Consider the following 15,390-nt stretch of genomic DNA (forward strand, 5'->3'; position numbering starts at 1 on the left):
ATGGAACACACTCGTTTTTTAAATATAATCTTTGCAGAGGAATAGCTAGAGAAGGTTTTGTTGTAGTAAATTCAGAAAAATGTTTCATAGCACCTTAAAGTGATTGGTGTGTGTACCTCTGTGGAGCATGTTAAGGGTCTAGAGGGTTTAAGAAGGTAGAACTGTTAGAGCGACCCTGAAGAGCCCTTGAGGAACCTTTGAAGAACCCTTGAGGAACCCATGAGAAATATATGAAGTGGTTTTGTAACATGTTTTAACGTTTAAGTCTCACACAAAATTCATATCAATCCTGATGAGAGGGTGCAAATATTTAGGTGTGTTTGATATGAATGAAGTTGTAATCAATATTCATCACAGGCTTGTCTCTCAACAAGGACCCGCCCCTCGACATGACCACGCCCCTCAACAAGGCCCCGCCCCTCAACATGGCCCTGTCCCCACACAATAATCTCCGCCATTCAGAACTTGTCAATCATGATTTTATAATGATTTTATAATGAATGTAAAACAAAAGACTTGTTCTCTTTAGTTTTCCCTAATTCCCCCATTTCCTCCTTGTTCCCTTGTTCTTTATTTCTCCCTAGATCCCTTGTTTTTGCCCCTCGTTCCCTTGTTTTTATGACCCCTAGACCCCTCCTGTCCCTCTGAAGGTATCTGATGGATCAGTGTTGGCATGTGTGAGAGCAGTTGGAGGAAGACTTGTCATTCCTGACATTTGTGTCGTCGCTCAAATGAACAGCCAGACCTTGAATCCTTCCACCTGCTGTTCACACACCCAACATGGAAACTACCTCACACACACACACACACACGCACACACACAGAGCAGAGAACTCTTGTGCGTAAAAGAACATGTTTAAATAAAGAAACCACACAATAGGCGGCTCAGTCGGAGTGAAGGAGCCTCCTGTCTGATTCTGTCTGATTCAGTGTTCTACGTTAGTGTTCAGAAATAACTTCTTTCCACTTGAATGCTAATAATAGCTTTATTTTTTGTAACATCTTCTATTCAAACTGTACTTAAAGTGTTTTACAGTGATTTATCATGACAAACAAATCATTTATTAGACAGATATAATATAGGGCTAATTACAAATGATGATTACAGGTGTAGTAGAATGTTTTGCTTATATTATTTGCTAATAAGATAGAATTAAGTAGACTCTAGTCTGCAGTTCATTACAAATTCACACCATTATTGAACTCAGTAACAGTAAATGACACTCAAAGAAACATCTACATTCATTATATAATATTATATAACTGATATGAAAATAAATTGTTGTTATTTTGGATATATTATCACCCTGCACTATGCTCGTTGGCCTGTAGATGGCGCAGTTCACTCCAAAGCTCAACCCTTTAAACATGTAATAAATACTAACAGGTGTGCAGGTGTAAGTTCTAACTGTCTGAGAGTTTATATATGAGTTGTAATATTTTGTCAAATTAGGCACAGACACACACACACACACACACACACTACAGTCTTGTGATAATCCTACTGTATATCATTAGAATATTATTACACCACCATGCTGCTGAGTAACAGCTTAAAAACGTGTGTCGACATGGTGATGTTTACTGTAAGATTATGTTTATTTATTAATGGAAGGAGTCTCCAGTGTCAGCGTAAGTTCTCCAACATCTTCAGGACAGAGGAGTTTACGCTGCTTTGCAGTTTCTCGGTAACAAGCGTAACAAGCGTAACAAGCTGCGGTTTTTTTTTGTTTGTCTTATTAAGTTGAAGAGAGAGAATAAAGAGAAGCTGGTGAGGGAACGACTGTTTATAGCTGCTATAATGTAAGCGACAACAGGAACTAACTCGCTTCATGGACGCTCCACAATGTTAAATGTAACTATAAATGTATTATATTATTTCAGAAACAATACTTGGGGACGTGTTGTTATAGGAAAATAATCAATGATCAATATAAGCTTTAAAGCTTTAACGGTAATGCTGCTTCATCACTCAGCATTGTGTGTGTGTGTGTGTGTGTGTGTGTGTGTGGACAACATGGCGCTATTTTTGATCGAATTTGAAAGTCGCCATTTTGATTCAGTTTAAGCGGCAGGTGAAAATTGGAGCATGCGCAGTCTGACCCGCCCATATTGGTCGTGGACACGCCCCCTTTTTCATGCCGGAAAAGTTTAAGATGGCGCTCAGAGTGGAGAGTGAGGCGTTATTAATTATTATTATTATTAATATTATTAATTATATAAGATGTTAAATTGTACTTGTATAACTTGTGTAAGTATATTAACTATACTCTTATCAGGAAAAGAGTTTAAAGCGGTGAGTCATAACTGATCCATCATCTTAATCACAATAATGTAAGTATTATTAGCTAATGCTAATATTTCATCTTCCCTTCAAGGTGTTCAAACTCTCTCTCTCTCTCTCTCTCTCTCTCTCACACACACACACACACACACACACACACACACACGCAGTGTTTATTAGTGGTCTGTAATTAACCTGTATGGTGTAGGTGTGTGTTTGGACCGCTAGGTGGCGCTCCTCCCTCATTCCAACAACTAAAAACCCAGCAATTATTGATGCTTTCTCATTCATAATTATTAAAAGCGTCTAATATTTGAATAAATAAGATATAAGCTGTGAGGACAGGAACACTCTACAGCTGTAATCAATTAAACATTTATTGAGAATGTATTTATTATAAGGGATGTGTCGCTCGCGCTTCCTGCTCTCCTGCTCCGCTCCGTGTTTTTGCGCGCGCTCCTTCCCACTTTTCACCCCGAATCACTCCATCTCTCTCTCTCTCTCTCTCTCTCTCTCTCTCTCATTGGGTTCATTATGAGGGAAGATGGCGGCGGCGGCGGCGGCGCGCGCTGGATCGATGTGTCAGCGGTGGAAGCGCTTTGATCTTCAGCAGCTGCAGGTGAGTGCGCGCGAGCTTCACTCCACTCTTTGTTTATTTGTTTGTTTGTTTGTTTGTGTGTTCGTTTATTTGCTTATTAATATTGTTGTGTTAAGAGGAACCACGCGGTGCGCTCCTGTCTGTGTGTGTGTGTGTGTGTGTGTTAACTTTATAAATGAGCTGGTTGAACTTTACACACACACACACACACACACACTGTCTCTCTCTCTCTCTCACACACACACACACACACACACACACTCTCTGTCTCTCTCTCACACACACACACACACACACACACACACACTCTCTGTCTCTCTCTCACACACACACACACACACACACACACACACACACACACTCTCTGTCTCTCTCTCACACACACACACACACACACACACACACACACGGGCTCATGATGGAGGTGAATTTGGAGCTGTTGTTAGAAACCTCTTAAAGACGTCACTGTTTAAACTGTGAGTGAATTTCAGCATTTTAAAAATAGTTTATTATATTTCTTTGTTGACATTTGAATATTAAATTGTTTACTTGTTTACTGTTTATGTAGTTTATGCAGATTTTTTGATATGACACTGTTAAGTTTGGGTGTGAGAAATATATTTCATTTTATTATTATTATTATCCAGGTCTATAGTGTTATTATTTTTCATATTAAAGTATTACTATTTTTTAAAAAACACATTTAATAATTCAAGCATTGTGTGTGTGTGTGTGTGTGTATTTTCTTAATGCAGTGTAGCTGTCGTTATAGATTAATAATTAATTTTACAGTAAAGTTGGTGTTAATTATTGAATGTTAAGATGCTGATCATTTTCTGAAACGCTGCTTCCAGCCGACGCTGCACTTTTACACCACGCCTGAGTAAATAATAAATAATAATTAAATACGCCGTTTCTTGTCACTAAGCTGATGTTTAACTCTGGAATTTTGTAAAAGTTCACGGAGCTGCGCTGAGCTCAGATCTGATCCACATCTGTGACACTATTCATTCGTTATATTATCATATTAAAAGCTACGAGACTCCCTGATGTTAGCGTGTGTGTGTGTGAGGATTAGCATTAATCTCAGGATCATTCAGTAACGTAGCTAGCAGCTTTTATCTACAAACATAACCTAGTCATGTTAGCATGCTAATCTAGGGTTTTATTTTATATTAGTGGTTTTAATCAGTGCAGACAAACCTGATATCTAACACACACACACACACACACACACACACACACACACACACGTACGTGAGGAACTAAAATAAAGAGATGTACGACAGATAGAGACTGAATTCTAGTCACAGTTAAAGAACCTTAAAGACAAAACACGAAGAACTGGATAAGTGTTACAGACTCCAGACTTTTGTACTTGATGCTCTCTTTAAAGGTTCTTTACGAGTTTTTTGGATAATTAAGGGTTCTTCACTTCTTTCTCTGATCCGTGTGGTTTGGCAGGTATCGACCCGATCAGTTTCGTCTTTACACACACTCCAGCAGTTCCCAATCTACACTCCTGCCCCCCCCCAAAGAAAAACATGAGACAAGCCCAAAATATCAAACTTTCAATGATCTTAACAACAAATCACTGGTCAGGAAATGAGCGAGAATGAAACAGATAGATGAAGGAGCTCAGTTTGGGAGCTTTTCCCTTCGATTTCTGTAAATGTTTAAATCTTATGGCTCTTGATGAGCTGCATCAGGTGCATCAGAAAACCAAATAATCTCTCATCTATTAAGAAAAAACATCCCAGAACATATTATTGGAAAAGTTTGTACACCCAGACGTGTGTTAGTGTGAATTTTTACATCAAACATTTTAATCATTATCATGATTTTGTGTAGAAGAAGACTATAGAAGTGAATTTCGCTGTTTCTAGCTTTTCCCCAAACAGCGAAAGGAAACCGGCGAGTGGAGGCACAGGAGCTCTCAGGAGTCACCAATCATCTGTTCTTAAGACCATTAAAAGCTTCAGATTTGCTTCGTGTTTTGGGCTTGGCCCTTTTGTTTTTGTCCAGGAGTGTATTTGTGTAAACGACCCCAAATGGACGTTATATATTTATATAATTTCTGCAATCCCAAACCTTACGCACTCAACATTTGTATTTAATTCCAGATGTATAATACAGGACTACTGTAACATGTGAACAGTTTATGATGTCAGTAACAGTGGTAACGCGAGTGTATCTTATGTAAATCTGTAAGGTTTAAAAGCGACGTTCGCTAGACGACACGTCAGAGCTGACTCATTCCTGTCCAGCAGGTTTCCGAGTCGAACTGTAAAATGGTTTCATGCACAGCGACATTAAACGCACTGACGAGTTCTGTGTCTCTCTGAAGACTTTACGCCGTCGTCGTGATGGTCGTCATGAGCTTCGTCTCCAGTCTAAAACTCCGACCTCACGTTCAAAAGTATTTACTACAAATCTAGAAAATCCAGAAGGCTGGTGCACAGAGCAGAGCTTTCATGAGAGGATTTTAAAATTCAAACACTAAGAGTAACCTGGTTAGTGTTAGTGCTCAGTAACGCTCTAGAACAGTGCGTAAGTGTGAGATTTGTCTGTTTTTATTGCTGAGCTACACTAATGCAGCGAGTCAGGAGAGTGAAAACGACAAAAATAACACGTATACATGCACACAAAATCCATCTTCAATATTTCTGATATCAATTTATAAAATAAAGGAATGAAACTGTGAGTTTCTCTCGTGAGCCCACGTGTAACTGAAGCAGCCTCTAGTTTGGGAACGTCTGACGTAGAACCTTCAGAGAGAGAACTTACTTTACGTTGTCTAGGCGTGTGTGATGTCACAGTGTTTGCGTTGTAACGCGTGCGTGTGTAACGTTAAACCAGAACAAAGCGTGTTCCGATCCCTCCGTTGTTCATCACTCGCTCCCTCCACTGAGGGACCCTTCGGTTCAGGCGTCTGTGTTTCCGTCTCGCTGTAATTATGTGGGATTAGAGGAGTCTGGAATGCGCTTTATGAGACCACCCACATCGCCCCCTTCTTCTCATGCGGTCAGAGCGTCACAGAGGCGTGTGCTGCGATGAAGTGAGCCTTATTTTAGGGCTGTGTTTCATTTCACTCGCTCTCATGGTGGTCTGTGTGATTTTATTTCATTTACTGCAGCTTGGTGTGTGTGTGTGTGTGTGAGAGAGAGAGAGATTTGGGGCATGCCCAGAATGGACTGATGACTATATTTGTTTAATTCACCTCCATAACATTTACCAGTGTGTGTGTGTGTGTGTGTGTGTGTGTGTGTGTGTGTAGGTGTATAGGTGTGTGTGTACGTACACCACGACAGAGATTAGAGTGTGACGCAAGTGCTTCTGTCCCTCATCTAGATATAAAGTCGCTCGTCTTGTTCGGACCTGAAGTTCGACTCCTTTATTTTTATTGTAAACACACACACACACACACACACACACAGTAATCGCTGATATGATAAAGCGCGACATTTCTGGTGGGCAGCAGGATAAGGTGTGTTCCGTTAGGACGTGTGCCGTACCTGGGGAGCCTACACCTGATTAGCACACAGGGGGAGTGAGGATATATATAGAAGTGTGTTTAATAATAATAATAATAATAATAATGTAATGTGTGCTAAGTATGGAGGTGTATCATATAACTGATCATTAACACACACCTGGGAATTAAATTTGCTGAGTTCTGTGTGTGTGTGTGTGTGTGTGTGTGTGTGTGTGGTTTGCTGCTGCTGCTTTAATGCAGACTTAAAAGACGAACAGGATAAAGGTGTCTCTGTGTATCCACACACACACACACACACACACACACACACACACACACATACACATACATACAGACAGACAGACTACTACTTCAGATTAAAGTGTGAAACTTCAAACTTTAGCTGACCAATCAGTGGCTTTGATTCAACTTAACACTTAAAACTTAATAATAATAATAATAATGTTAATAATAATAACGATAATGTGTGGTGTGTTTTATGTCCTGCTTGTTAGTGAAAGGGAGAGACACTTTGGAAATGAGGACACTCGCTCACTTACAGGCTGAAAACACACACACACACACACACATACAGACACACACACATAGACACACACACATACACACACACACACACACGCGCAGTTTAGTGATAATGCAGATTGCAGCTGCATAATTAACTGTCCATTTCAAGTGCATCTGGAGGAGGGGACGTGTGGAATTACCCGTCTCTCTCTCTCTCTCTCTCTCTCTCTCTCTGGTTGCAGTGTGTGTGTGTGTGTGTGTGTGTGTGTGTGTGTGTGTGCGTGTGTGTGCGTGTGTCTGTACACGCCTTCAGTCTGTAAGTGAAAGATTTCTGAATAAACTTTCCTCAGCATGTTCTCAGTCCGACCCGTACACGTGTGTGTTAACACTCTGCGGCGTGTCGTTACCCTGTCAGACAGACAGACATCCCACAGCACCGATTTATTCTCACACATCTGGAAACACTCAGAGAGACGGAGAGAGAGAGAGAGAGAGAGAGAGAGAGACAGATTCAGACAGAAAAAGAAGGGGAGAGGGAGAGAGAGAGACAGATTCAGACAGAAAGAGAAGGAGAGACAGAGAGATAGAGAGAAAGAGACAGAAGGAGAGAGAGACGGGGGAGAGACATACAGAGAGGGAAAGAGAGAGAGACAGAGAGGGGGAGACAGACAGAGAAGGAGAGACAGACAGGGGAGAGAAGGAGAGAGACAGAGAGAGAGAAGGAGAGACAGACGGGGGGAGAGAGGGAGAGACATACAGAGAAAGAGAGAGAGACAGACAGAGAAGGAGAGAGAGACAGACGGTCCTACAGCTTCACGTTTTCCCGTAACTCTGCAACAGACATTCACACACTTGGTTACCATGACGACATGAATATCGGATCAGCGTGAGGTATCAGACGACAGTCAGGACTTTTGTAATTGTGCTGTATTAAGAACAGGAAAGTGTAATTAGGGCGTCTCTCTCTGTGTTCCATCATGTTGTATCTGATCGCTGAATTACGGAGCGTGCTAACCTTTACCGCTAATTGCTAATTAGTTGATGAGCTAGTGGACTAATGGCTCCGTCCCAAACCATGTGTTCTGTTAAGTGAGTCTCACTCCAGAGTGTGTGTGTGTGTGAGAGAGAGAGTTTGTGAAACTCTGGCTGAACTTTTCACTTTTGTCTGAAACAGAGATTATTAGAGACATGACGATGTCCAGGTGCTGTGTCAGAGTGTGTGTGTGTGTGTGTGTGTGTGTGTGTGTACATGCGGTTTGTACTTTATAACACACTCCTGCCTCTTTGTTCACTTTGTAGATGTTCAGTCAGAGACTAAAGCTCATGTTTTGTCCATGTACAGTGTGCTAATCGTCTTCTGTTGATTTGTTATCTGATTGTGTTCACCTGTTTTGTGTTAGTTCTTGATTTTTTTTTTTTTTCATTCGTTTCATTCATGCCGTCATCTTTGCGAAGCCTTATCTTCTTATCATCTCATCATCTTATCTTTATGTCTGTATATCTGAGAGTTTTGTTTCTGGGTCATGTTTCCACAAGTGCCTTGTTCTGTAATTTTCTGTTCCTGATTTCGACTCTGATTAAATAAAACACACGCTGAGCTGTAGGAATTACAGCACTGTTTATATGTGGCTCCTCCTCTTGTTAAGGGACCAAATGTCCAGGTATGTGTTATTACCTCTTTATTACTGCTTCCAGGTAAGCAGATGAAAGGTCTAGAGTTGATTAAAGTGTTAGATTTAGAACCTTCAATATGTTTAGAACCTTCAATACCATTTCAATATGAAGTCCAAAGACTATCAACTATTTGGTATGTTCTTAAAAAGAAAGAATGCACTGGTGAGCTCAGAAACACCAAAAGGCCCAGAAGACCACGGAAAACAGCTGTGGTGGATGACAGAAGAGCTCTTTGCCTGGTGAAGAAAAACCCTTTCACAACAGTTGGCCAGATGAAGAACATCCTCCAGGAGGTTGGCGTATCTGTGTCAAAGTCAACAATCAAGAGAAGACTTCACCAGAGTAAATACAGAGGGTTTACGGTGAGATGTTCACCATTAGTACGACTCAGAAACAGGAAACCAGAAACCAGAGTAGAGTTTAGAGTTCACATCTAAAAAAAAAAAATCCCATAAAGTTCTGGAACAGCATCTTCTGGACAGATGAGATGAAGATGAACTTGTAGCAGAATGATGGGAAGAGAAGAGCATGGAGAAGGAAGGAGCTGCTCATGATCTGAAGCGTACCACCTCATCTCCCGGTGTGGGCGTGGCTGTGGGCGTGGCCGTGGGCGGCTGCCGGGGGAGCTGGTCTCTGTGTTTATTGATGATGTGACGGCTGAGAAGAGCAGCAGGATGAGTTCTGAAGTGTACGATGATATCTGCTCACATGCTTCAGCACTCACTGGATGGAGCTTCACACTGCAGATAGACAACGACCTGAAGAGCGCTTCTAAAGCGACACAGAACTTTTATTAATGCACAGATGTGGAATGTTCTGCAACGGCCGAGTCAATCAGCTGAGCTGCATTTCACTCACTGAAGCAAAACTGAAGCCAACTATTTTATATTACTGTTATTAATATTCACATTACTCTTATTAATATTCATATTACTGTTATTAATATTCACATAACTCTTATTAATATTCACATAACTGTTATTAATATTCACATAACTGTTATTAATATTCACATTACTCTTATTAATATTCATATTACTGTTATTAATATTCACATTACTCTTATTAATATTCATATTACTGTTATTAATATTCACATAACTCTTATTAATATTCACATAACTGTTATTAATATTCACATAACTGTTATTAATATTCACATTACTCTTATTAATATTCACATTACTGTTATTAATATTCACATTACTCTTATTAATATTCATATTACTGTTATTAATATTCACATTACTCTTATTAATATTCATATTACTGTTATTAATATTCACATAACTGTTATTAATATTCACATTACTCTTATTAATATTCATATTACTCTTATTAATATTCATATTACTGTTATTAATATTCACATTACTCTTATTAATATTCACATAACTGTTATTAATATTCATATTACTCTTATTAATATTCACATAACTGTTATTAATATTCACATTACTCTTATTAATATTCACATTACTCTTATTAATATTCATATTACTGTTATTAATATTCACATTACTCTTATTAATATTCATATTACTCTTATTAATATTCATATTACTGTTATTAATATTCACATTACTGTTATTAATATTCACATAACTGTTATTAATATTCACATTACTCTTATTAATATTCACATAACTGTTATTAATATTCACATAACTGTTATTAATATTCACATTACTCTTATTAATATTCATATTACTGTTATTAATATTCACATTACTCTTATTAATATTCATATTACTCTTATTAATATTCATATTACTGTTATTAATATTCACATAACTGTTATTATTATTCACATAACTGTTATTAATATTCACATTACTCTTATTAATATTCACATAACTGTTATTAATATTCACATTACTCTTATTAATATTCACATTACTCTTATTAATATTCATATTACTGTTATTAATATTCACATTACTGTTATTATTATTCACATTACTGTTATTAATATTCACATAACTGTTATTAATATTCACATTACTCTTATTAATATTCATATTACTGTTATTAATATTCACATTACTGTTATTATTGTTCATATTACTGTCATTAATATTCATATTACTGTTATTATTATTCACATTACTGTTATTAATATTCATATTATTGTTATTAATATTCATATTATTGTTATTATTACTCATATTACTGTTATTAATATTCACATTACTGTTGTTATTATTCATATTATTGTTATTAATATTCATATTACTGTTATTATTGTTCATATTATTGTTATTAATATTCATATTGCTGTTATTAATATTCACATTACTCTTATTATTATTCATATTATTGTTATTAATATTCATATTACTGTCATTAATATTCATATTAATGTTATTATTACTCAGATTACAGGAATTACAGGTATCATTCATATTACTGTTATTACTCATCTTACTGTTATTGTTTATATTGTTATTTTTGTGTTTTTTGTTGTCATTGTTGCAGGAACAGTGAGTGTATGAGGTCAATGAGGGTGTGTGTGTGTGTGTGTGTGTGTGTGTGTGTGTGCGTGTGTGAGACATTTCACATATTTCCTCTCAGCAGTTGCAGTAATGTTTTGCCGACTCTGCGTTTCTCTCTTCCTCCACTCTGTGTGTGTGTGTGTGTGTGTGTGTGTGTGTGTGTGTTTATATTTGGCTTCTTGCAGTTATCAAGCAATCCTTCATCCCTTAAACGAAACATTTTGGGTGTCACACAGTTCCATTAACTCGATAGCTACATTAGCATTGTAGCTCCAGGGCTAAGCTAAAGACGCTAGTTTCACACACTGAGCGTCTGCTCTAATGAGAGAAAGGGGTTGAGAGATTTTCAGTGTTTGTGTCCTTCAGGAGTGTGTAAATACACAGTGTAAATATGTGTTTAATTATGTGTGTGAAGGTCCATGTTGGAGGGAAGTGTGTGTGTGTGCGTGTGTGTGCGTGTGTGTGTGTGTGTGTGTGTGTGTGACCTCCACCCTATCAAGGACATTTTTTTTAGTTGAATTAGTTATCAAAAGCCTCCTGAGTGAGTCTGATTTTTATTCCTTCTGCAGTTTTATTAATGGAATAAAATCTCTAACGGAAACCTTCAGGAATCTTTTCCTAATGGACAAAAAAATGAAAATAATAATAATAACAATAATAATAATAATAATAATAAAAAAGAACAATACGAATATAAATAACTTTATTGCTATTGTATTGTTGTGCAGTTCTCCATCGCACAGCTCCAGATATTAAATTCAACCCAGCGTGTGTGTGTGTGTGTGTGTGCGGTTTATCCTCAGCTCCGTGACTCACTCCAACGCTACGTGTGTGTGTGTGTGTGTGTGTTATTTTCTGCATTAGCGTGTCTTCAGCACCTTTACCTCTTTAAATACGATCGATATGAAAGTTAATTGTTTTGTAACATGTTGAGCGTAGCGTGTTAAGTTTGTGCTTTTCATGCCATACGATGAGACGCAGAGTGTTAAGCTCATGAAGCTTCTCCTGTCCTCTGCAAACACACACCGGCTCGCAGGTCACATGGTAACGCAGGTAACACGGTACGCCAACAACCCATACAGTGGCCATAGTGTCCAGCTGTATTTGTGCGAATGTATAGCAGCGTAAATCTGACCGTTTCCTTCGGAATGTCTAAAGATTTCCACTGAAACACCTCAGTCTGACTTTCTGCAACACTTTTATTTTCACAAAGCCGCATTAATCGTTTAAGATGTCTGGAGAAACTCATGCATCTGGTTTTTGTTTATTGGCATGAATAAGTTTATTCCGAAGTGTGTGTGTGTGTGTGTGTGTGTGTTGATTTATTTTTACTCCAGTGTGTCATTAAGTTCTTTATCAGCGTGTGTGATTAATAATGTCTGTGTTTACATCAGACCCACTTTGTTTGAGATGTTAATCATACACATACACACACACTTAGCAAAGATTTGGCTATGAGTGTGTGTGTGTGTGTGTGTGTGTGTGTGTGAGAGAGAGTGAACTTAACCTTGAATTTAACCTAGTCAGATCAGGAAAGTCTCTGATCTGCATTCAGTATTTTATAAATTTATTATAAATCCGCTTGGTGACAGAAGCTCAAGCCTCCAGTTTAGCATCTTATCTGAGTCACGATCAGCAGGTGTAACCTGTGTGTGTGTGTGTGTGTGTGTGTGTCTGTGTGTGTGTCTGTGTGTATGTGTCTGTGTGTTCTACAGAAAGACCTGGACGTCGCCGCCAGCACTCTCGCCAGCACACAGCATGAGAACGAACAAACACGAAAAAAACTCAACGACCAGAGCGACGAGCTCAAGAAACACACTCCAGAGGTGAGAGAGAGAGAGAGAGAGAGAGAGAGGGGGAGAGAGAGATAGAAAGAGAAAGAGGGAGACAGAAAGAGAGAGAAAGAGGGGGATATAGAGGGGGGATAGAGAGAAAGGGGGGACAGAAAGAGAGAAAGAGGGAAGAGAGAGAGAGACAGAGGGACAGAAAGAGAGAAAGAGGGAGAAAGAGAGAGAGAGGGGGAGACAGAGAGAGATATTTTGTGTAATTTGAACTAGCGTAAAAAAGACAATTTAAGGCTAAATGTTTTAGCATGTAATTATTATTACTAGCTGAATTCACTAGTATGCTAACTAACATTTTGCTAAGAATTTATCCACTTTGCTCTGTTTTAACAGTTTAACGCACAAAATGGTTGCGTCACTGCTGAGTTTTTTTTTTTTTTTTTTACACATCTAATGAAGCTGCTTATTAACTAGCGAGCAAACGTTAACCGAATTAGCCAGCTAACGTTAGGTAACCCAAAATATTGTGAACATAAAACTTGTAGGCAAGTTTGCTAGCTGTGTAATAACTAGCTAATGCTTGGTAAACTATTAGCAGCAGGCTAGCTAATATGTAACGTAACTAGTGAGCTAATCTAGAAATCTTTCACACATCGAAGACATCATGTTGTGTTTTGAAATTTTTGATTCATGAGTTTAAAAAAAATCTTTTTCTCATTGCTGTAATTCATTTCTTCTTTGTTGAGCTAAAGTATGCTAGGAAATAAACACTAACGTTTCTTGTTAGCTTGCTACGTCCGCTCATTTCCAGTCCACACGCTCGCGGCGCTAGTCGCGTGTTTACTAACTGATCGTCCGTGTTTTACTGAAACAGAGCACACTGCAGTGCAGCTGTGAGCGTAAACAACTCGTATGTGATCTGACTCGCTGATTTACATTCTGTTCTTATCACAGTCTGGTACACACACACACACACACACACACGCCGAGTGTTCAGTGTTCGCATCATCGATGCGTCAGCCGTGACATCAGGCAGGAGGTGAAATCCCTGTAATTCCCCTGCGACCTGTTTATCTCTCACATCACGTCTGCGCGTTCCTGCTCTCCTCCCCTCCTCCTCCCTCCTGCAAATTCCTCGTCCGAGTAAATAAATGGAAAAAACGTAGGGTTTTTGCGTCTGAGCCACAGCAGTAAATCAGCTTCCTGTTCCAGTTACAGCGCTCTGAATTTATGTCTGAGCTCAATAAGCCGTTACTCCCGCGGTGTGAGCGCCGAGATCCATGAAAACATCGCGGGTGGAAACTTTACTGCTGACAGAGCAGCCTGGAACCTTACCTTAATGAGTGTGTGTGTGTGTGTGTGTGTGTGTGATGAGAGAGGACGAGGTGTGCCCGTATTTTTCCTCCCACTAGAAACATTTCACATCAAAATAATTTCCTGTTTATCACAGACCATGAGATCTGCTTTTGAATGTATTTTGTACTAAAAAAAGAAAAGGTCCTAGTACGCAGGCGTTTCGCAGTTGTCTAACGTGATTGCCTGGAATTTACACCGAATTCACAAAGTTACACAGAATCCTGGAAAAGAGGGACACAGGAGTGTCTGAGCAGCACAACATACAACATCAGGATGATTATTCACCATTGGCACATATTTAGTGACATCACTGTATCGGGGGATTTGATTGGCTGTCAGAGAAAATCACCAATCAGGGTGTGTGAATAAGTTAGTGTTAAATCAGGTTATTAAATCTGGTGCAGCATCTGCGTGTCACACACTTCATTACAGGTTTAACATCCCAGACTCATCATTGTGGTGGGTTTTGTGTGTGTGTGTGTGTGTGTGTGTGTTGCAGGATTTACACGAACACATCACTCCACTGTTAAAGGGCTTCCAGTCTGAGGTAAGACACATTGCTCTTCTCCTTCTCCTTCATCTCCTTCTCCTTCTTCTTCTCATTTTTCTTCTCCTACTTCTCATTTTTCTTCTCCTTGTTGTTCTTGTTCCTCTCCTTCTTCTTCTTCTTCTTGTCCTTCTCCTTCTCCTTCTTCATCTTCTGTGCTGAGTGTGAGATGTGTATCATGTGACTCAGGAGTTTTTTTTTAACAGAACGTACTTTATAAAAATCTTTCTCACTAAAACAAACAGAATGTCACAGAATTAATGCTGCATTCGACTACGGTTTGTAACTTGTAATTCCCGACCTCCGAGCGGGGAAAAAACAAAGAACACGCCTCCTCAGCTCGGAAATTCCTGCTCGGGAACTCGGGACTGTTTTTTAAACTCTGAGGTCAGAGAGTGACGTCATATCAACACATCACTCGTCACGATGAGCTGCTTAAAAACAAAATATGGACGTGGAGGCATCCAAGTTTTTCCCCACTTTGTAGCTCAAACACACAGAGGTCGAACGATGATGTAATTCCGAGCTCCGACTTCCCGATTCCGAGTGAAGTCCAATGCAGCATCAGTCCTCCATGTTTGTTTTCCTCACTCACCTCCATACTCACATCCTGATTGGTCCAGAGGTAAAAAAAAACAAAAATCTTGATGCC

General features: G+C 39.0%; 1 protein-coding gene across 3 annotated transcripts in view; it reads left to right on the top strand.

Moving 5' to 3' along the window:
• Positions 1-2,775: 2,775 nt before the first annotated feature.
• LOC113524172 (homeobox protein cut-like 1) overlaps positions 2,776-15,390 on the top strand; it is a 35,527-nt gene continuing 22,912 nt past the window's right edge. For 2 of the 3 annotated variants that reach the window (XM_034312547.2, XM_034312548.2), the window contains exons 1-3: positions 2,776-2,903; positions 12,767-12,877; positions 14,691-14,738. In XM_034312547.2, the coding sequence (XP_034168438.2) occupies positions 2,829-2,903; positions 12,767-12,877; positions 14,691-14,738 (234 nt within the window). In that variant the 5' untranslated portion in view covers positions 2,776-2,828. Of the gene's footprint in view, positions 2,904-3,216; positions 3,359-12,766; positions 12,878-14,690; positions 14,739-15,390 lie in introns of those variants that run through there. The other variant, XM_034312549.2, reaches the window with a different exon arrangement.

The sequence above is a fragment of the Pangasianodon hypophthalmus genome, chromosome 17, assembly GCF_027358585.1.
Source record: "Pangasianodon hypophthalmus isolate fPanHyp1 chromosome 17, fPanHyp1.pri, whole genome shotgun sequence".
NCBI lineage: Eukaryota > Metazoa > Chordata > Actinopteri > Siluriformes > Pangasiidae > Pangasianodon > Pangasianodon hypophthalmus.